This window comes from Aquarana catesbeiana, linkage group LG04, assembly GCF_042186555.1.
Source record: "Aquarana catesbeiana isolate 2022-GZ linkage group LG04, ASM4218655v1, whole genome shotgun sequence".
Taxonomy (NCBI): Eukaryota; Metazoa; Chordata; class Amphibia; order Anura; family Ranidae; genus Aquarana; species Aquarana catesbeiana.
In genome coordinates, this window is record NC_133327.1 from 13418933 (window position 1) to 13442906 (window position 23974).

Genomic DNA, 23974 nt, shown 5'->3' on the forward strand with positions numbered 1-23974 from the left:
CCATTTATAGTCCCGACGTACGTGTTTTATGTCACCGCGTTCAGAATGATTGGATTTTCCGACAACTTTGTGTGACCGTGTGTATGCAAGACAACTTTGAGCCAACATCCGTCGGAAAAAATCCTAGGATATTGTTGTCGGAATGTCCGATCAATGTCCGACCGTGTGTACGGGGCATAAGTATCTTGATATGTTGACTTTTGAATTCGAGATAGAGGTACAATACGGTATCAACTAGCTGAGCAGCAGAAGGTTTTTTTTTAGGGTAGATATGGAAGTTCTACACAATTTGGGCTAAATAAAGGTCATGCAATTGGGATTGAAGCCCACTGCTGTTCTCATGTGATTTTAGAAACTTAATGTAATAAAATAATATTTTGATAAGAGTTGTTGTTGGGTTGGCACTTTAAAAATCCCATAAACCGGTTTACTATTGTTTTTACTAATTAAACAGTTGAATCTACTGTTGTTACCTTTTAGATTTTGTAGAGCAGATGTGAAGGGAAGGGAGGAGAAGGGGTAGAGAGAGGAAAAATAGAATAGGGATGAAGGAAAGCCATCAAAGTAGGGTAGGGAAAAAAAATAAAGGAGGAAAAAAGGGAAAAGGGAAGCTTGAGGGGTTGGGGGGGTTGGTTTGAAAGAAAATAAGGAAGGTAGGGTACTTCCCTAATGCTGGCTATCGCTTCCAATGCTTTTGTCTATAGACCATTCTTGCCATGGTCTATAGACAGAGTACTTATATCCGAAGGCCTTTGGAAGTAGCAGATGCAAAACCTTGGTGTCACTTGATCAAGGAATTTTGAGAAGAGGGATATGTTCCAGTCACTGAACTCCCATAGCTAGAATTGGTAACAGCCACACAAGACAATGGACCTGGGAGGTTGAGTCCCCGTCTCACAATTTGCTCTCTGCAGTGGCTGCCAAAAACTAAAGTTTTTGATTTGAAGCAGCCAATGAACTTTTAGTCTTGCTGTCCCCAATAATTACCAATACTACTCTCTTTAGACTTCATTTTTTTAAGCTGCATACTGAGACTTCCAGGGGAACTCTATTAAGGGACTTGCCATAGAAGAGAAGATCTGGTAGAAGGGTTTCTAGGTCCATCGTTAATGACCTGAATGAAAACGTTCATTCTGGCATTAGAAAAGAGCCTAGGATTTTTTATTGTTGCATACCCCACCCTATTAGAGTATGTCCATGGATGGTGAAAAAAATGCCACAGGGGTCATAGGTCCTCCATCTAACATCGGTATAGAGTTAAGTAGAACACTGTTTTTACAACCACTGCCTGAATTGCCAACAGGAGAGTTCATGGTGGGCATGGGTGAAGAAAGAGGCACACCAGCCTAGGTCTATCAAATGGCCTTGGAGACATAATCTTGGAAGGTTGGAGAAAAGAAAGGAGAGGGAAAGGGGGTATAAGGGAAGAAAGAAATCCTTTAAAAGAATGACTTAATAAAAGATACAAAAAGAAGGCAGGGATTCATCCATCACCTTTCTATGATATGGATCCCCATAATGAAGGGCTGCATGTCTGGGCTCTGTGGGTAGCATAGTTTGCACTTTGTGTGTGCGCTCAACTCAGTGCCGTCACTCAAGGTGAACTTGTAAGAAGGGCTGCAGGCTGTCCCCCTCGTCATCACTGCGGACAATCACAAGACAGTTACATCATTTTTTTAATATTTAGAAATCCAGCAATCTGCATTCTTTTTCATACAAAAAAACAATTGAGCTTCTTTTAAATTTTATAAGCCCACTTTTAAGTCTACTTTAACAATAACAGGGATTGGCAGCGAAATGATTAAAGTGGAACTCTAGGAAGAATAAAAAATAATACACATATGATGAAGTCTGTCACTAGTATTACCACAGCAGTTTTTATTTGAATGACTCTACTGGCGGGGTCAACAGGTAATAAAACTACAGGGGTGACTCAAAAACAAAAACTGCTGTGTTAATGCTGGTGACCTGTTTTGTTCATGGTTCTTTAGTCCTGTGTGCCTCCATATTGTTTACTTCGTATCATAGCAGTGCTAGCAGGCTTACCTTGTTGAATATGTAGGTTGGACTGCTTCATACAGCTCAAACGTCAGCCCATTCTTCGGAACATTGTTGTGACACCAAACTCATACAAGGAAAGCTTGAATGTCTAACTGCTTGTAGCTATCGGGTTGTGTGTAGCTAATTCACATTTGCAAGATAGCACTAACCCACCCTGTAAAACCGATCACTAACCCTCCCTGTAACCCTAACACTAACCCCCCTGTAATCCTAACACTAACCCTCCCTTAACCCTAACACTAACCCCCCTGTAATCCTAACAGTATCCCTCCCTGAAACCCTAACAGCAACCCTCCCTGCAACCCTAACCCCTCTATAATTCTAACAGTAACCCTCCCTGTAACCCTAACATTAACCCTTACTGTAACCCTAACAGTAGCCCTCCTTGCAACAATACCTCCTATAAACCTAACATAACCCTGACCATAAGCCTAACACTAACCCTCGTTTGTATTGTAACCCTATCACGGACCCTCCCGGTAGCCCCAACACTAACTCTACTTGTAGCTCTTACACCAAACCTCCCTATAACCCTAATGCTCACCCTGTCTGTAACCCCAGCGCTAACCCATTTTGTAACCTTAATACTAACCCTTCCCTAACTCTAACACTAACCCTCCCTGTAACCATCACCCCAATCCTTCCTATAAACCTAACATAACCCTACACGTAGGCCTAACACGAATCCTCCTTGTAACCCTAACACTAACCCTCCCTGTAGCCCTAACACTAACCCTCCTTGTAGCTCTCACACAAATCCTCCCAATAACACTTTTTGTAACCTTGCTACCAACCCTTCCTGTAACCTTACACTAACCCTCCCTGTAACCCTAACATTAGCCCTTCTTGCAATATTAACACTAACCCTCTCTCTATCCTCAATACCATTCCATCCTATAAACCTAAAATAATCCTGCCCATAAGCCTAACAATAACCCTCGTCTGTAACTTTAACCCTGACCCTCTTTGTAACCCTATCACTAACCCTCCTTGTAGCCCCAAAAACCATACTTGTAGATCTCACACCAAACCTCCTTATAACCCTAATACTTACTCTGTTTGTAACCCTAACAATAACCCGTTTTGTAACCTTAATACTAACCTATCCGTGACCCTAACACTAACCCTCCATGTTAACTTCACACCAATCCTTCCTATAAACCTTACACAACCCTACATGTAGGCCTAACACTAATCCTCTTTGTAACCCTAAAACTAACCCTCCCTGTAGCCCTAACACAAACCTCCCTATAGCCCTAATACTAACCCTCCCTGTAGCCCTAACACTAACCTTCCTGTAGCCCTAACACTTACCCTCCTTGTAGCGCTCACTTAAATCCTCCCAATAACCCTCTTTGTAACCTTAGTACTAACCCTTCCTGTAACTTTACATTAACCCTCCCTGTTACCCTAACACTAGCCCTTCTTGTAACTTTAACACTAACCCCTCCCTGTAAACTTAACACTAACTCTCCTTGTAACCTCAACAATAACCCTTACACTAACCTACACTGTAAACCTAATACTACCCCCCTGCAAACCTAGCACCAACCCTCCCTGTAACCCTAACACTAAAACTCACTGTAACCCTAACAGTAGTTCTCCTTGCAACATTAACACTAACCCTCTTTGTAGTCCCCCAAACCAATTCTTCCTTTAAACTTAACCTAACTCTGCCCATAAGCTTAACACTAATCCTCTGTGTAGCCTTAACGCTGATCCTCTTTGTATACCTATCACTAACCCTCCCTGAAGCCCCAACTCCAACCCTCCTTGTAGCTCTCACACCATACCTCCCAATTGCCTTAATACTTACCCTGTCTGTAACCCTAACACTAACCCTTCTGGTAACTTTAACACTAACCCTCCTTGTAAATGTAACAATAACTCTCCTTGTAACCTCAACAGTAACCCTAATGCCCTGTACACACGGTCGGACATTGATCGGACACTCCGACAACAAAATCCATGGATTTTTTCCAACGGATGTTGGCTCAAACTTGTCTTGCATACACATGTTGTCGGAAAATCCAATCGTTCTGAACGCAGTGACGTAAAACACGTACGTCGGGACTATAAACGGGGCAGTAGTCAATAGCTTTCGTCTCTTAATTTATTCTGAGCATGCGTGGCACTTTGTGCGTCGGATTTGTGTACACACGATCGGAAATTCCGACAACGGATTTTGTTGTCGGAAAATTTTATAGCAAGCTCTCAAACTTTGTGTGTCGGAAAATCAGATGGAAAATGTGTGATGGAGCCTACACACGGTCGGAATTTCTGACAACAAGGTCCTATCACACATTTTCCATCAGAAAATCCTATCGTGTGTAAAGGGCATTACAACAACTTACACTGTAGACCTAATACTAACCCTCCCCGTAAACCTAACACCAACCCTCTCTTTCACTCTAATACGAATGTGCCCTGTAAACCCAACATTAACCCTCCCTGTAACCCTAACACAAGCCTCCTGTAGCCTTAAAATGAACTCACATTGTAATGCTAATCTTAACCCTAACACTAATCCTCCCTGAAACCCTAACATTAACCCTTTCTATCACCCTAACACTAACCCTCTCTGTAATCCTAACCTTCCCTAATATATGCCTAACTCCCTTGTTTGCATAATTATCCCTCATGCACCATGATCTTGTGCACAGAAGAGCAGCGCTTCCTGTACCAGTGCCGGGATCTCTTGTTCAATGTGGCAGGAATGCGTAAATCACACATTTGGCTGAACAGAATCACTAACATTTTCGGCAGATATACCGATTCACATACATGCATTTCAACTGCATATTCAGCTTCCCACCCAGAGCTCAGCTTGAAACGACCTTGGAAGTGAACCGAACCTTCATCTGAAAGGCTCAGTTATGCCATGCTGGTATTTAGACACCCCAACCCGGAGCAGACCCTACACTCACCTTCTTGAAAGAGCTGTTTGGCATAGGATGGTTCATTGCCCTGAGCTTGAAAGAAAGCATAGATACACTTCCTGACCAGGTCTTCCCAGCCCGTACTACCCGAGGCTCTCAGGGAACTCGTGTCAATAGAGATTATTTTACCTAAACAGAAAAAATAAAACACACAAGAACTCTGTTACTGTAAGCCGTCCCATAAGAAAACACTAACATTTTTTTTTTTTTTTTTTTAGAGAAGCCCCCCTATTAAAAGCAACAAGCCCTGGAAAAATGACAAGATTGTCTTCCTTCATCAAACATAATCATACTTAATGTCAGGGATTTGGCCTCGGCCGGGAGGAAAGAACTCTAGATGCGGGGCAAGCTTTCCAAATCGAGTGTTTGCACAACCTCTCGTATGCTCTGTCAACGGGCCAATAAAAATAAGTGGAGAGTGAAGTTGTTTGCCAGCACTCATCTTCGTATGGCGCACGAACCGTGTTATCAATTTGTCGTTTGTCGGCATCTTGTGTACGGCAGCCAGAAAAGGTGTGAAAGATGACACTTAGGATAGCATATAAATGTATTCCTGGTTTCTCCACATATACAGTGCCTTGAAAAAGTATTCATACCCCTTGACATTTCCCACATGTTGTCATGTTACAACCAAAAACGTAAATGTATGTTATTGGGATTTTAGGTGATAGACCAACACAAAGTGGCACCTAATTGTGAAGTGGATGGAAAATTATAAATGGTTTTCAAATTTTTTACAAATAAATATGTGAAAAGTGTGGTGTGCATTTGTATTCAGCCCCCCGGAGTCAATACTTTGTAGAACCACCTTTCACTGCAATTACAGCTGCAAGTCTTTTTGGGGATGTCTCTACCAGTTTTGCACATCTAGAGAGTGACATTTTTGCCCATTCTTCTTTGCAAAATATCTCAAGCTCTGTCAGATTGGATGGAGAGCGTCTGTGAACAGCAATTTTCAAGTCTTGCAACAGATTGTCAATTATCAGGGAGAGCTTTATGCTTTCTACAAAGAAAGGACATATATATATATATATCTTCTACCTTGGTCCTCAAATATACCTTCCCTTCTGCACCCTTCTGAACGAGAGCTATATGGTTCCACCCCAATAACGGCCATGATATACATCTTCTACTGTGCTCTTCAAACAGACCTTCCTCTCTGCCCCCTTCCCATGAGAACTAGATGCTTGCTCCATGGAAAGGACCATAATATACATCTCCTAACTTGGTTTTTAAACAGACCTTCCCCTTTGCACCTTTCCCAGGGAGAGCTTTACGTTTGCTCCATAGAGCATCTCCTACCTTAGTTCTCAAATAGACCTTCCCTTCTGCACCCTTTGGAACAAGAATTATAAGCTTCCTCCCCAGAAAGGACCATCCATGATATACATATTCTACTGTAGGCTTCAAACAGACTTCTGCTCTGCACCCTTCCCATAAGAGCTACAGGTAAACATAGTTACATAGTTAGTAAGGTTGAATAAAGACACCAGTCCATCCAGTTCAACCTGAGTGAGTGTGCGTGTCTACAATTATCCCTATTTATTTAAGGTACCCATATAGCGCCGTCAATTTTACGCATCGCTCCACACATACATCACACACTCACTATCCCTACCCTCAAGGAGCCCACAATCCAAGGTCCCCAAACTCACATTCATATATTAGGGCCAATTTTGCACAGAAGCCAATTAACCTACCAGCATGTCTTTTGAGTGTGGGAGGAAACCGGAGTACCCGGAGGAAACCCACGCAGGCACAGGGAGAACATGCAAACTCGAGGCAGGTAGTATCGTGGTTGGGATTCGAACCAGCGACCCTTCTTACTGCTAGGCGAGAGTGCTATCCACTACACCACTGTGCTGTCCAACACTGTGCTGTATATCCATAATGAATGCTGCTGCAAGACTCATCCACCTTACCAACTGTTCAGTGTCAGGGAGGCTTCCACTCACCCAACGAATAAAATGCAAAGTACTAACAATAATTTACAAAACCATCCACAACTCTGCCCCCAGCTACATCACTAACCTAGTCTCAAAATACCAACCAAGCTGCTTTCTTCGGTCCCCCCCCAAACCTCCTGCTCTCTAGCTCCCTTGTCACCTCCTCCCATGCTCGCCTACAGGATTTCTCCAGGGCTTCTCCCATCTTTTGGAACTCCCTACCCCAATCTGTCTGACTGTCCTCTAATCTATCCATCTTTAGACGATCCTTGAAAACCCTTCTCTTTAAAGAAGCTTAGCCTTCTTCTAACTAATACACTATTTTACTTTCTCCATCAGCTCATCCTCCACAGCTATTACCTTTTTTATCAATTGACCCTCCCTCCTAGATTGTAAGCTCTAGCGAGCAGGGCCCTCTGATTCCTCTTTTACCAAATTGTAATGTAATGTAATGTATGCCTTCATTTTGTTAAGTGCTGCACAAACTGTTGGGGCTATATAAATCCTGTATAATAATGTATAATAATAATATGCTGGCTCCCTAGAAGGGACAATAATATACATCTCCTACCTCTGTTTTAAAACAGAACTCCCCCTCTGTACCCTTCTCAGGGAGAACTTTAAGCTTCCTCCCAAGAAAGGACCATGACATACATTTCCTACCTTGGCTTTTAGACAGACCTTCCCAGGGAGAACTATAAATTGATCTCCAGAAAGGTCCATAATATATATTTCCTACCTTGGTCTTCAGACAGACCTTCCACTCTGCACACTTCCTGGGGAAAACGGAAAGCTTGATCTCCAGAAGGGACCAAGATATACATAGCCTAACTTCAAACAGACCTTCCCTTCCACACCCTTCCCAAGGAAAACTATCATCCACCCAGAGAGAGACATGAAGCCTTTGGTTTTGAATGCCTCCCCTCATCTCCTGGCACAAGACCACATCTACAATTCCGATCTGCATGTCTCCAAGCCCAGACCATCTGGTATAGCTATGGCGATTAGTTTGAAACACTCTTCATGAACAGGGAGAACATGGACCCTGGAATCTAATATGGCTCTCCAGAGCTTATTGAGTTGGGTTCATGGACATGGAGTTTACAATTCTCTCTTTCATGGCCTCTGCAAAGTCTTGCCAAATGCAGCTAGGACTACCAGTCTGTAACCCCTCATGTAGTCTCTGACCATTTCCTCCAATAATTCTCTAGTCTATCACAGTTTTCTTTAGCATTACATATTATAAATATTATTTACGGCTCTTTGGAGACATCTGGAGCATCTGAGACCTCAGTACTTTGTACACTGGAGTGAGCCTGCAATGACAGGTGTCAAAGCATGGGAAAGGAAAGGAGCAGAGGTAAAATGCTATATTTACAAAGCTGTCCTGGATATATTGAAAGAGCTAATGCATTTTTTAAAAGCACAGTTATCCTTTAATGATAAAACAGCTGGGGAACCACCTGCCATAAAATAGTCTCCAGCAACAATGCAGCCAGATGCTCCGCATTCCACCATCAGTCTTGTATAAACCGGATTGAGTTTGTAATGATCTTATCAGCATTTTCATTACAGAAAATGTTAGGAGAAGGTGAACACGTAAAAGTGCAGCTTTTAAAATCTAGTTTATCCTAATAAACGCCTGCTGCTCATTTCACTGTTCAAACCGAAGATTTCAGTACAAGATTTTCTCTTTTAACTAGCTGTCTCCAAGCTGCTCGCTTACTCTGAGCTTACTCTGGCTATCACAAATTATGCCGCCAGTGGTCAACTCAGGTGAACTTCTTTATTCTTGAACCTTTTTCTTTTTTTTTGGTTTTTGAGTAGGGAAAGAACAGAATCCCTGTGACACCATTGGAAATATTTCCCATCACTTCCTATCCTGACAGGAAGTGAGAGGGAACACAGGCTGCAACAAGACTTTTTTTTCTCCCCAGTAAAATAGGTAGGGTCCTTTAACCACCTCGCGCCGACTGCCTCTCGGCCCTTTAAGAGTTTTAAAGCCTGGGAGGCAAAGGCGGGCATTTGGGTCGTGTGACTGCTGTGATTGGCTGTCACAAAGGTGGTCACATGATCAGAAACTCCTGATTGCAAGTATGCATCTGGAGCTTACTGATCTCTGCTGGCTACCATGTTGGGAGCATGCAGGGAGTGCGCTCTCTGCACGGTAAGTGTTTTAAAGAGGGTTGCATATATGCGGCCATTTGGCGTTAAGGCCCACCCGCCAGGTTGCCACATATATGCGTGCAGCCAGTATCATGAGGTTAATGAGGTCATAATTACTGATCTTTTTGTCCCAGTGACAACTGCTCCCCTCATTTTCTGTCCTGTCACACGGTGTCATGGGGCAGAAAGTACACAGATGACAACTGTCCCAGTTTTGCCATTTTGAACTTGATGTCTTGAACTTGATGTCCTTGAACATGTCCTGGGATCACAGTGTCAACTTTATGGTGAACAGGGGCCTTCGGTGGGTTGAAGGCAGGTGCATGCAGTCTGTTCAGCCAAATTGGCAATGCAAAAGGGGAAGGAAGTTTTGAGGAACTTGGTTCCTCTATGACTTCCTGCAGTTACCGGTACACAGCTGTCTGATTGGACGCTGGCGCACCAAGTGACTTCAGCGGCCATCTTAGGTTAGGCAGGGTCTATTTAAGATGCCAACTCCTGGGTTTTGGCGCTTAATGCAAGTGGCCAGTGAGGGGACAGGTTCCCCGTCTGGCAGGGACAGTGCTTAGAGATAGGGAAAGTTTCCAGAGAAAGAGGGGCAGTGCAGGGACAATGTCTACCTCGCTTCAGAAAGCCTTCGCTTTGGGTGTGGACCTGTCAAGCCGCATTCCGCTCCTCGTTGCAGAGGCTGTTTACATCTTTCCAGTCTACAGACCACTGTAACAGTTCGTAAGTGGCTCTGTATGGTTGTGCCTAGTTGTATTGTGTTGAACCTTTCTACAATATATTGCTCTTGCCTATTGTGGACTCTATGTGTTTACTGCCCACCACACCGTACTGCACCTTGCTCTCAGGGCGGCCCTTACATAAGTAGAGGCAGAGTTTGGCTGGGCCACTCCAGTATGTGAATGGGGTTTGGGCAGGAGTGCCCGGTCACAGGATGGGCCTGAGAAATTCTGTGGGTGTGGTTAAATGTATCCAGGGCACCGGAACTGAAATGTTGGTAAGTATAGCAGTGGGATGTCCTCAAAAGGGGTAAAAGATATCAATAAAACTTGACATGTGTACTTACTCTACTCAAGGTTTGGAAAGAGTTTGGCAGCTGGTTCAAATATACCTAGAGCAAAGGACATCATCTGCAAATCCAAAGTACCCATTCCGATTTTCCCTTTAATCATACTGTACTACCCAAATCTCATTGCTGCGTTGCAGACTACTGGCTCCATGTTCTAGCACGCCATCAGTGGGGTTCCCAGTGTTCCTTTTTCATTGCGGCTCAGAAAAGCAAAGACGAACCAATGACAGCACAGGGACACAACTGCCTGCATACAAATCTCATGGCACAGCCTAGCGAGGGGACCTTGGGAGCTTTCCATAGCCCACTGTGCTCACCTGTAGCATCTTGCTTTGTGATGAAAGACTCCATAGAGGGAACAGGAGCAGGCCGAGGTAATCTCCGCGCAATGCAGATCAGACACGACTGGAAATCTGCCAACGAGACACAAAGACATTGGTTAGCTTATTGTATAGGAAAATTAAATCTATTTAGGCATATACCTATATGACTGCCTTGTTTTTGGGAATGATATAGAAGGCTGCCTAAAGTGTATATTCTGGTCAGATAAATATGGTGCTAAATATACCATTGAAAGTTCCTTTTTTAATTATTTTTTTATTTTTTTATAGGGTTCCATAACACCATCTGCTTCCTCCTAAATATCAACCTTCTTACTCTACACAATAATCAATGGGAAGTTCTTCCTAATAAGCCTATCCTGGGAATCTTTTGAGTGGAGAGAACCTTAGCACATGTTTCACATGTCTTTATGGCCACCAGCTATTGCTAGAGCCTGAAAGACCCCCTCTCTGATTTTCGACAAAGTAAAAAAAAGCATACATTTTATAATGATCAATGAGGCGCTAACAGGCCATCAGATTCGACACAGAGGGAAGATTATTGAAAGAGTGATAGACAAGGATATATCCTATGTGACCGACTATCCCCTATAACTTTTTGTTAATTATTTAAATGGCAGGCAGTCAACTGATGGTCCTAATCCCTCCCTCTTTGTTTTCTCTCTCTCCCTTTTTCTGCTCTCTCTTTCTTCTTTTTCCAGCCCTCTTCCCTTTACTTCTTGCCCCGCTCTCCTATTCCACTACATTCCATAACTCCTCTCTAACTACTTCCACTTTCCTAACTCTTGCCTTACCTAAACCCGTTGTCCATCTCACCTTCCCTCTTTCCCTCCTCCAATCAAACTGCCTGCCCCCCCCCCCTCCCATCCCACTACATCTTCTATGGTACAGCAATCAATGGCCCCCTCTTAAACACCATCCATAGAACAATTTACCATCAAAGGACCCTTCAAGGACCACCTGGCCTCTGTCTTATCTCCTTTTTCCTCCCACTTCTTCTTACCCATCTCTCCTTCCCCCACCTTCCTACCTTCCCCTCTCGCAAACCTTAAACCCTTCCCTTTCCAATGCCTCTACTTTCCCAGACTCTGCCCTATAGCTAACCCCATTGCCCTACCCACCTCCCCTCCCATCCCACTATCTGCCCCCTTTCTCCCTTCCCATCCTGTTATCTTTTCTATGGGGTAACACCCAATAGCACCCTCTGTAGACCAATTTACCAACAAGTAGGCCTTTGAAAACCACCTCAATACCCCTTCTCTCTTGGAGACAACCGAACCTTAAATGTTGACCTCCTACATGCGTCTGTAGGGTGTTGTCATAGCTATTCTCTAGAATCATCTCTTATCTGGTTGTCATTGGTTGCAAACTCAGAATTCAGTAAAATCTTTGTGAAAGAGAATTTTTTTTTATCTGTCTTGTGTGTCATCAGCCCATAACAGGAAATTTGAGCTGAGAACATTTTTTTTCAGATCAACGGGTATTTTAATGTAAAAAACATGGGAAAATAGGCATTATTTGCAGAAACGTACTGCAATTTTTTTTGTTTTGTTTGCCCCGTACACGTACACTTTAATGAGGCCAACTGAGCTCTGCTGTCATCAGACTGCATCCGTTGTTTGCATTGGATTTCAATAGGACAAATTAATTGAGATGCTTGGCCAATCAGCCAATTGCCTGTATGATCATAGGGATCAGTCGATTTAGTACCTGGAAGGAGGATGCTTTTGCTTAACTCTTTGTGATGTCATCACACTGCCATTGGAGTCCTCAGGACAAGGATGGATTTGAAGACCAACACAGGTACACATACCACAAGGACCAATCATACCACAAGGACCTGCTTTTCAGAGCCACCAGGTTCACTTTAATTCACGCCACCATTTCCAAAAGAGCCAGGCAGGTGGACTCTTATATAAGACCAGAATCTAAAGTAAATTGTTTCTGGAACATCGAGGAGGGGGCACTGCGAAATGCGCTCAAATTTGAATTGTTCCTTTAAGAACACATGCTACTCAGTTGACTGTTCTGGAAAATTACTGTGTATAAATGTCAAAGTCAGATTGCTAAATCAGCTCAAAAAAGATATCATGATATTTACTGTGGAAAGTACTAAACTGGTTGGTCAGGTATTTGTTTCCAGTCCTCTGAATGTTTATGCAGTCTCTGTAAATTCAAACACAAGCTGAAATGTCAGAAAATGTGTGCCATAGATCAACGACCTTCTCTTGCAAATTGGGTTACCTTGTGATCTGTATAGCTTCCCTCTAACCCAATTATATAACATTTGGAGCAAAATAACACGCTCCCCCCATCCTATTGCACAAGTGTGACACACATGCTGTATACTGCTTCTTATAAATGAAATCATCGGATGCTGCTAAGTTTTTCAATGCTATTAATTTTAGAGTCAAATATGTTTTTATTGTTGGGAATAGGATAACATAAGTAGCGTTCAGATATCAATATCATAGGTTAATATAAAGTATGTCACATTTCCAGTACACAATATGAACCATTGCTAACAAGAGCACCAACATCCTGTCACCTACCAAGAGCAGACGGTAATAGCCTATTCGAGGAACAGTGAGGGCTAATATAGTTGAAGGGTATAACATATGACTGTGGGGTGAGAGGTTATAGAGATGTAGGATGAGAGGAGGGAGAAGAAAAGTAGAGGGGAGAAGAGGGAGGGAAAGAAAGGACAGGAGTAAAGGTGGAGGGTGTTTGAGCAGACCTCGGTGCGACAAACCTGTATGGTGTAATCAGGATGCGCGTCCAGGTTGACCCTGGGGCATCCCAATGCTATTAATTGTAGACACTTGGGCTATTCAGGGCAATTTCAGTGACTGACACTAATGCTAAGAGTTATTATTGTGGTCACTGGCACCAATAATGGGGGTTATTATTGCTGCGACCAATATCAATGCTGGGGGTTATTTTTGTAGCCACCGACACCAATGCTGGGAGTTACTATTACTGCCACTGACACCAATGATGGGGTTTATTTTACTCCTAATTTCTCTTCAGCAAGGGGAAGGAGGTCCAGATTCCTCTATATAGATCTTTATATCAGTAGAGGGATCACCAGCAGGAGGAAAGAGGTCTTGATTCCTCTATATAGATCTTTATATCACTAGAGGGGTCAACAGCAGGCGGGAGGAGGACCTGATTCCTCTATATAGATCTTTTTATCACTAGAGGGGTCAACAGCAGGCGGAAGGAGGACCTGATTCCTCTATATAGATCTTTATATCACTAGAGGGGTCACCAGCAGGAGGAAGGAGGTCCTTATTCCTCTATATATATCTTTATATGACTAGAGGGATCACCAGCAGGGGGGAAGGAGGTCCTGATTCCTCTATATAGATCTTTATATCACTAGAGGGGTCACCAGCAGGAGGAAGGAGGTCCTTATTCCTCTATATAGATCTTTAGTTATCATTAGAGGGTCACCAGCAGGAGGAAGGAGGTCTTGATTCCTCTATATTGATCTTTATATGACTAGAGGGATCACCAGCAGGAGGAAGGAGGTCCTGATTCCTCTATATAGAGCTTTATATCACTAGAGGGATCACCAGCAGGAGGAAGGCGGTCCTGATTCCTCTATATAGATCTTCATATCACTAGAGGGGTCACCAGCAGGAGGAAGGAGGTCCTGATTCCTCTATATAGAGCTTTATATCACTAGAGGGATACAAGCACGTGAAGGAGGTCCTGATTTCTCTATATAGATCTTTATATCACTAGAGGGGTCATCAGCTGGAGGAAGACGGTCCAGATTCCTCTATATAGATCTTTATATCACTAGAGGGATCACCAGCAGGAGGAAGGAGGTCCTGATTCCTCTATATAGATCTTTATATCTCTAGAGGGGTCACCAGCAGGAGGAAGGAGGTCCTGATTCCTCTATATAGATCTTTAAATCTCTAGAGGAGTCACCAGCAGGAGGAGCTTTAGTTAGACCTCATTTAGAATACTGTGTCCCGTTTTGAAGACCCCACTTAGAAAAATAAATTGAGAAGATAGAACAAGTCCAGAGATGGCCAGCAAAAATGGTGAAAGGTCTGAGGGATAAAACATATTGGGAGTGACTTCAGGAACCTCATATGTACACCATGAAGGTAAAAAGAAGGAAGATGGTGGGCATGAATGAAACCTTTAAGTACATGAATGTCAAGGAAGGGTGGTATTTTCAGTAATGAGCAAAGATTAAGAACACGGGGACATGACCTCAAACTAGCAGGAGGAACATTCAACACTAATCTTAGAAAGTATTATTTTACTGAAAGAGTAGTTGAGGCTGGTAAAAGACTTCCCAAGAGGTAGTGAGTCAGTCAACAGTGAATTTATAAATGCATGGGACAAACGTAGATCTATATTCAGAAAAAAATGGTTTACAAAAAAAAAAAAAAAATCAAAAAAGGGGGTAGACTTGATAGGCCATTTGGTCTTTTTCACTCTCGTACGTGTATATCACTAGTATAAAACGAGAGATGCTCACATCTCCAGGATGCTGCGATAATTCATATCCGCAGCACCTGCGTATCCTCCTCCCAGGATCAGACCTCCAATTACTGCCCATTATCCCTGATAATTGCTTCCACCGATCTAATGGACAGCAAAGCCAAGGCCTGTCTCTCTGGCAGTGCGGCTTCACATTCTCGGCTATGACTTGTTTTTCTAGAAATTCTGATGTTATATAACTGCTGGCCTGTAGTAACCTCAGACTATTCTGTAACTGTACAATGCTTCTGTACTGCACAGAGATCCCTTGCGATCGCCGCCAATTCAAACACCACACAGGAAGTGGTGCAGTCTTTCCTCAATGCCGTAATTAAAAAGGAAACGCAACAGATTTTTTCAGTATGAAGGAGGATGTCCATAGGGGCTGACGAATCCCTTCCCCCCCCTCTTGTAATATCTTTTAAAGGACTTATATTTCTGTCCATCCAGTCGTGAGGTTTACCCAGCTCTGTCATGCAGCCAGTTATTAAACACATATAGATCTTAACCTTCACCCAACCTGTGACTGAACAGTGAGAGTGAGCTTAATTGCTTAACTACAGAAAAAAAACAAAACAAAGTGAGGCCACCAAACTGGCTATCCTGTGAGACAGAGCTGTATAAATCTTAAGACTGGATGGATATCAATATAAACCCTTTGATAGGACAATTGCACCTGTGCAGAGAGAGACGTCACTAGAAGAGGCTTTGGCGGGCAGTCTTTATCTGTGTACACTGCAGGCTCCTGTCCTAAGGCAAGTACCACCACTGACACCAATGATTTGGGGGGGGGGGGGCATTCTGCCCTGGGGGCCAAAGTTCCACTGCCACCAATGATTTGGGGGGGGGGCATTCTTCCCTGGGGGCCAAAGTTCCACTGACACCAATGATTTGAGGAGCTATTCTCTTCTGGGGTGCAATATCCCACTGACACCAATAATTTGAGGGGCTATTCTCCCCTAGGGTTCACTATCCCACTGACACCAAAGATTTGAGGTTATTATTCTCTCCTGGGGCACATTATTCTTCTGACACTAATCATCTGGGGAAGCCATTCTCCACTGGGGCCCACTATTTTACTGACACTGATCATTTGAAGGGACATTCTCCCTTAGGGGACAATTTCCCTCGACACTAACAAATTGGGAGCCATTCTCTCTTGTGGCCCACTATTCCACTGATGACACCAATTATTTTTTCCCTGGGGGCCTTAATACCACTGACACCAATGATTTGAAGGACTATTTTTTCTTGGAGTTCACTATCGGACTGACACCAAAGATTTGGGGAGCTATTCTCCCCATCATCAATGAATTTTTGAGAAGGGGGCATTCTTCCCTGAGGGCAAATATCCCGCTGATACCAGTGATTTGAGGGACTATTTTGACATGGGGGCTTCAATCCCACTGAAACCAATTATTTGAAGTACTTTTCTTTCCTGGGATTCACTATCCCAATGACACCAATAATTTGAGGGGACATTCTTCTCTGGGGGCCACTATCCCCCTGACACTAATAATTTGGGGGCTGTTATGGGTCCACTATTCCACTGACACCAATGATATGAGGGTCTGTTTTTCCATGGGGGCTTCAATCCCACTCCAACAAATGGTTTGAATTACTTATTCTCCTGGTGTTATCTACCTGACTAACACCAATGATTTGTGGAGCTACTCTACCCCAGTGCCACTATCCCACTGACCCTATTGATTGTTTTTTTGTGGGGGGGGGGGGGGGGGGCTTTCTTCCCTGGGAGCCAATATCCCATTGACACCAATGATTTGAAGGGGCTATCCCCTACATGAGCCCACTCTTTCAGTGACACCAATGATTTTGATGGGCATTCTGCCCTGGGGGCCAATATTCCTATGACACTGATAATTTTGGCGCCATTCTCCCCTGGGACCCTCTATTCCACTGATTTGAAAAACGATTTTTCCTGGTATTCACTAGTATCCCACTGACCCCAATGATTTTAGACGTTATTAATCCCTGGGGCCCACTGTTGAACTGAAACCAATGATTTGAGGGGCTTTTCCCTCCCTAAGGTTTACTATCCCACTGACACCAATGATTTGACATTCTTTACTGGGCCCACTATTTCACTGACTCGGTTTGGAGGGGCTTTTTCCCCTGGAGGCCAATATCCCCCTGGCACCAAATGATGTGGGGTGGCCGTTCTCTCCTGGTGCCCACTATTCCACTAAAACCACCAAGTAGATGGTCTATTTTTCCCTGTTGGCCACTCGCCCACTGACAGCAATGAATTGTAGGGGCATTCTCCCCTTTGTTTCAACATCTCCCTGACACTAATAATTTGGGGGCTGTTTTCCCCTGTGGCCGACTATTCCACTGACACCAATGATTTTAATTAGTTTTTTTTTCCTGGTGTTCACTATCCAACCTACGGCAATAATTTGGAGAGCTATACTATCCTAGTGGCCACTGTTCCACTGGCACTATTTTATTATATTTTTTTTTTTGGGGGGGGGGGGGTGAGTCTCCCCTGGGGGCCAATATCACCCGACACTAAGAATTTGGAGGCCATTGATCACGGGACCCACCCATTCAACTATAACAAATAATTTAAAGGTGCTATTCCCCCCTGGGGTTTACTATCCCACTAACACCAAAGACTTGGGGGGGGGGGGTTATTCTCTCTTGGGGCTAACTATTGCACTGACACCAATGATCTGAAGGACTGTTTTTTTCATGGTGTTCACTATCCCACTGACACCAATAATTTGAGGAGCTATTCCTCCTCGGGGCCCACCATTCAACTGAAACCAATAGCTTAAGGAGGGTCTTCTCCCCTGGGGTTTAATATCCCAATAACGTCAAAGACTTGGGGGCGTTATTCTTTTCTAGGGCCTACTATCCCACTAACACCAATGATCTGAAGGACTATTTCTTTCCTGGTGTTCACTATCCCGCTGACACCAATGATTTGAGGAGCTATTTCTCCCTGGGGCCCACTATTCCACTGACACCAATGATTTTAATTACTTTCTTTTTCCTGGTGTTCACTATCCGACCTACGGCAATAATTTGGAGAGCTATACTATCCTAGTGGCCACTCTTCCACTGGTACTATTTTGTTTTATTTTTTTATTGGGGGGGGGGGGGGGGGTGAGTCTCCCCTGGGGGCCAATATCACCCCGACACTAATAATTTGGAGGCCGTTGATCCTGGGACCCACCCAGTCAACTATAACCAATAATTTAAAGGTGCTATTCACCCCTGGGGTTTACTAGCCCACTAACACCAAAGACTTGGGGGGGGGTTATTCTCTCTTGGGGCCCACTTTTGCACTGACACCAATGATCTGAAGGACTATTTCTTTTCTGGTGTTCACTATCCCACTTGCTCTTCTTCCCTCGGGTTTACTATCCCAATAACGTCAAACACTTGGGGGCATTATTCTTTTCTGGGGCCCACTATCCCACTGACACCAATGATTTTAGGGAGCCATTCTTCACTGGGGCCTACTATTTCACTGACACCAATGTTTTGGAATAGCATTCTCCCATGAGAGGTAACATCCTCCTGACACAAATGATTTGGAAGGGCATTCTTCCCTGGGGACGAATATCCTCCTGACACCAATGATTGGGGGCAGGGGTTGCAATCTCCCCTGGTGCCTACTCTTCCACAGACACCAATATTTTGAGGGTCTATTTTCCCCTGGCTGCCTCATTCCCACTGACACCAATGATTTTGGGAGCTATTCCTCCCTGGTGGCCACTATCCCACTGACCCCAGGGAATTGAGGGTCTATATTCTTGCCTTCCCCTGTTTTTATTGTACAAGTATAAACTTTTTCCTTTTACTGTTTTGGCACAGAAGGTTTTGGAAGAATTTACTGGGCCCTGGTCTCACCAAGGTTGAGATCACTTGGAGAACATGAGTGATTCACTGACGGACGTCACTTGTTGCCTGAAATAGCTCTGATTTTCCAGTCACAATGGTTTAGACCAAAACACATATGTACTTAAGCTTACACGAAAGCTTGGATCTCGGCTCCCTTTTCTCCTATATGACTTGAACAGACTTGTCCCTGCTCCGTGGGTTTGTTGATAAAGGGTTTGATTTAGAATGACACTTGTATTCAAACTCTACATACTTCCAAGAAATAGATTTCTCTCCAGCCTGGCTCAGCACAAACACTTAGCTCGTACGTTTAATGGACTTGTTCGCTTCCAGCCTTAGAAGCCTGTGTGAAGCCTCGGAGGACATTTGAGGACACACGCCGATTTATAAAACATAAAAGGCTCAAGACACAGCAGAAGACGCGGTCTAAAATATACATAAGCTACCTAAGAATTCTCAGTGAAAAAAAAAAGCAAAGGAGCTCCAAGCATAAACAAATAAGAAGAATAAAATTGGGAACCAGAGGCCTTCTTCAAGAGCCTGAGAACTCCTACCACCAGTTGAGGCCAGGTGCCATCATTGCACATCACATACAATACAAATCAAGACAACATTGTCAAACATTGTAGTTAATGGACGCTAGCTGCCCTGTTAATCTTATGCGCCTATTGGGAATTCTGTATACCAACATGCCAGCCAGGTGCTCTCAACAAAAAGTCAAGCACCCGGGAGAAAATAGAGTCAGAGGGTCCACCTACCTTCTCCTTCTTCTTTAAAGGATTTGGGTTGAGACACAGTGAAGCACTGCATCAGCTCGTACCGTTGCCGGGCCTCCTGGTTCTCCGTTCCCACATCGTCTGGAGGCCGGATCAGCATTCTACAGTTTAATGTATGGCTGTTCCGTCGGTTGGCTTCCTGGGACCAAGGGCCACCATTCACTGGAGACAAGAAAACAAAAATAGAGTCATAAAGATATATATATCATAAAAAACAGTTTCCAAAACTACACACCTTACTGAATCCACTAATCTAAAGCTGGCGGCCGGCCTTCTCTTTCCCCAGTCTGTACAGGTTCTTCTCCCGTACTGAAATGGCTTACTCTGATTTCACTGCACACTGTAAGCTTCTCACAATTTGCATTATAATGTTGGCAGGTGGGGTTAAGCTTACTGGTCACTAGGTGGCTCTGTTCCTAGTATAGTATAGTATAGGGAAATGGTAATTGGGTGTTAGGCCCCTTTTAAGGAAAACTTTCCTCTAATGATGTAATGGGTGGAGTTAATGCCCACAGAAGTGCCAGGATGGGAGGTGCCTAGTAGCCACTGTCAAAGGGCCCTTAACAGGCAAAGTGGTTCAGAACTCAGTAGGAGCATCTTTAGTCACCCTGACTGGTTTTATGGTCTACTATGGGTCATGAGTGTGGTGCAAAAGGCCTTTAAGGCTCTGATGTGAGTACTAGTACACCTAGGATTGAGTGTGCCATCTGGGAGTGTGGCCATCTGGGCAAAGCTATGGAAGGGACTTTGAAAGAGATTGGTATACTAATGAGGGCGCCTTGATTACACTCGATGGTGGAAGCTGAATGGTTGGAGTATACATGGGGGAAGTGGTCCCATCTTTGTGGTGCTCCCAAGGAGAGGAGGTACAAAGGTACTCTGTGGTGCTCTCAAGGTGCAAAGGTAAGATGGCTTTCAAATGATGTGCTGGTGTTCTGCACCTGAACGAGACCTACAGAATTTCAGCTTCTGTGCATGGTGTTCTGTGCCAAAGAATTCAGAGGATCAGGGGTGCAATGCCAGACTCCTGAAGACAAACCCTGCAGCTTTCAGCTTGTACCTCAATGCGGGCTGACTGTTTACAAGCTGAAGGGCTTGTGAATGAACTACGAGTACGCTCATCAGCGACGGACCAAATGGTGAACGTATACTTAAAGGAGAAGTTTTTTTGGCCATACTTCTCATATGGATCAGAGTAGTGCAGTTCGTTCTGCACTCCTGTGACCCATTTTCAGCCGACAGTGGGTTAAAGCCCGCTGTTGGCTGATGTCACTCAGCCAGTCCAGGCTCAGGAGAGATCCCCACCATACAGTTGGGATCCACTCAGATCAGTGTTTCTCAACTCCAGTCCTCAAGGCGCCCCAACAGGTCATGTTTTCAGGCCTTCCATTATTTTGCACAGGTGATTTGATCAGTTTCACTGCCTTAGTAATTACCACAGCTGTTTCATCTGAGGGAAATCCTGAAAACACGACCTGTTGGGGCGCCTTTAGGACTGGAGTTGAGAAACACTGACCCAGATGCCTGGACTGGCAGCTGGCTCAGCCTCTCAACGATCCGCCGAGAGCCTGAGCCAGCCCCTCCCGCCCCCTCCGCAGCTCAGCGCACCAGTGAGCACTGGAGGGGAGAGCAGAGAGCCACTGACTGACAGTCACGGAGGGAGAGAACTGAGCGATCAGCGGTTTTGATCATTAAGTTCCCACTGCAGAGATGGAAGGGGACAGATGCAGCATTGGATCGATGCTGCATCCACCTAGGTAAGGAATTGTTTTTTGGCAATCCCAATCCCGTAAGCCTCTTTTAAGGCTTACAGCCAGGAATATCATGAGCAGAAGGGTGACAGAATATAGCGAAAGGGTTCCATCTACAGCAGGCGGGTAGCTGTCCTATCCAAGAAGAAGTGGGGCTGGGACTGGTTAGAGTTTGGGGCCAAACTAGCCAATCATGAGCCCCCTTACAAGAAGCTTCAGCAAGTCACATAGAGCTAGGGTTGCCACCTGTCCGGGTTCACCCGGACAATCCGGGTTCTGAATCAAGTATCTGGGTTTCAGTCCACCTGAAACCTGGACACATTATTCAGACAAGAATGTGGCTCTGAACAGGGGCTGACAGGAGGGTGAGTGGGCACTATGTGAGCCACATTACTATTCTCTTTAGAGCTCCCAAAAGTGTCCCAGGTCTATTATCCTATATTGTAGTGATGGCGGACCTTGGCACCCCAGATGTTTTGGAACTACATTTCCCATGATGCTCAACTACACTGCAGAGTGCATGAGCATCATGGGAAATGTAGTTTCAAAACATCTGGGGTGCCAAGGTTTGCCATCACTGCTATAGTGTATACTAAAAAATAATTTTTTTTTTCCACTGTGCGCCGCTAAAGTGTTCGGGTTTGGCTTGGAGAAAAAATGGCAAACCCTAGATAGAGCCTACCTCATTTCCTGGCTGGAGGACGTCGAGCATCATCTAGCCCCCCCCCCCCCCCCCCCCCCCCAGCTTAACTGTCCCTGGCCTGCCCCTTTCATTCATTGGATTTCAGGCCCACTCCTCCAGACTGACATCCACCCTTGAAGGCAATTTTGATATTTGCATAATTCTTTCCCACTGCTGGGATGAGGGCTCTTGAGAGTAGTGCCTAGGCAGAGTGTTGTGAAGTGATGTACAGCACCCTGCTGGCCCCTCCCACCCGCCAGCCATGATCCGCCCGCCTTGCATAGAGAAGCACAGAGACAGAGTGATGACATCACCGGCTCTAAGATAAAGTATGCAATGAAAATGGAAAGGTTTTTTTTCCAAAAAATGAGGGGGGGAGGGAGGAACCGGGAAAAGATAAGCGCATTGAACATACTTGCCACGTACAGCAAGTGGCAAGTGAAGGACAAAGCCTGTGCTCAGGAATCAGTGTAGAGGAGACGGTTTTGCACTCAGCTGCTATGCCAACAGAAACACAAAAGACATACGATGTATATATAGAAGTCCAAAGGAGGCTGACGCCTTGGGCTTAGTCATACTTGCAGTCATATGAAGCACATTATAAATCCTATGACGGCTAGATGCACACTGTACAGCTTGTGCACTTACAATTAATATTCCAGTTGTCATGACAGCTTAGTTCTCCTCTACTGAGTGTGAGTGGTGCAGAGCGTAGACATGTGTGAGACATAGGGGGTCATCTACTCCTAGGTTACCTTCTGGCTGCCCAGTATTTTTTTTTTTTTAGTATTTCCCTCTCTTACTCTGCAGAGCAGTGGAGCACAGTCTATACAAAAAGGATTTCTCTTGGTGGCCACTCCTGCATTATACTGACACTCACTGGTTTTTATTGATCACGCTGCAATGGCACTTAAGGCATACTAAAATGGCAAACAATAATGCTGACTGAGAGGTAACTTGGGCATGCTCTAAGTCAGTGGTCTCCAAACTGTGACCTGGGGGCCAGATGCGTTCCTACATATAGTGGGACCATTCAGAACTAACATAGCCATCCTCTAAAGGGAAGTCAGATCACAATAGTAAAAAGAAAATAAAGAATCTGAAGATTTGGAGGCAACTGAGAGCAATAGAAGGCATTTCTATTGAGTTAAGACTACACAGGTGAATAAGATATTTAGAGTTTCAGGTCACTTTAAGGCATGCTAAAATGACATACAATAAAATGACAGACACATCACTTTGGCATACTTTAAGTGAACCATGAGTCTAATGCCGCGTACACACGAGCGGACTTTTCGACCGGACTGGTTTGACGGACCGAATCCGGCGGACAATTCGACCGTGTGTGGGCTCCATCGGACCTGCAGCTGACTTTTTCGTTGAAAATCTGACGGACTTTAGATTGGGAACATGTTTCAAATTTGTCTGACGGACTCGAGTCCGGTCTAAAAATTTGCTCGTCTGTATGCTAGTCCGACGGACAAAAACCGATGCTAGGGCAGCTATTGGCTACTGGCTATCAACTTCCTTATTTTAGTCCGGTCATACATCATCACGTACGAATCCGTCGGACTTTGGTGTGATCGTGTGTAGGCAAGTCTGTTCGTTCGAAAGTCCATCAGAAGTCCTTCAAAAGTTCGTTGAAAATCCGTCAGAAAGACTGTAGGACCTTTGTTGCCGAAAAGTCCACCCGTGTGTACAGGGCATTAGACCTTAAATGCACTGGAAAAAATAAATCCCTAGAAAAAGGATGTTGCTCACAATGGAGCTCTACTGAATGATGGCTACCATCCCTGAGAGGTGCCAGTGAGCAATTTCCCCAGGGCAGCCTCCACCTATAATAGAAAGATCAATACTGGAC

The 23974-nt window shown here is 44.4% G+C and overlaps 1 protein-coding gene across 7 annotated transcripts in view; it reads right to left on the bottom strand.

The window, feature by feature from the left end:
* Nucleotides 1–23974, bottom strand: part of NCOA1 (nuclear receptor coactivator 1) — a 589360-nt gene that overhangs the window by 71411 nt on the left and 493975 nt on the right. For all 7 annotated transcript variants that reach the window (XM_073624852.1, XM_073624854.1, XM_073624856.1 and 4 more), the window contains 4 exons: nt 19663–19842; nt 10505–10600; nt 4989–5129; nt 1495–1642 (listed from right to left, as the gene is read on the bottom strand). In XM_073624852.1, coding sequence (XP_073480953.1) covers nt 1495–1642; nt 4989–5129; nt 10505–10600; nt 19663–19842 — 565 coding nt within the window. The remainder of the gene's footprint in view (nt 1–1494; nt 1643–4988; nt 5130–10504; nt 10601–19662; nt 19843–23974) is intronic.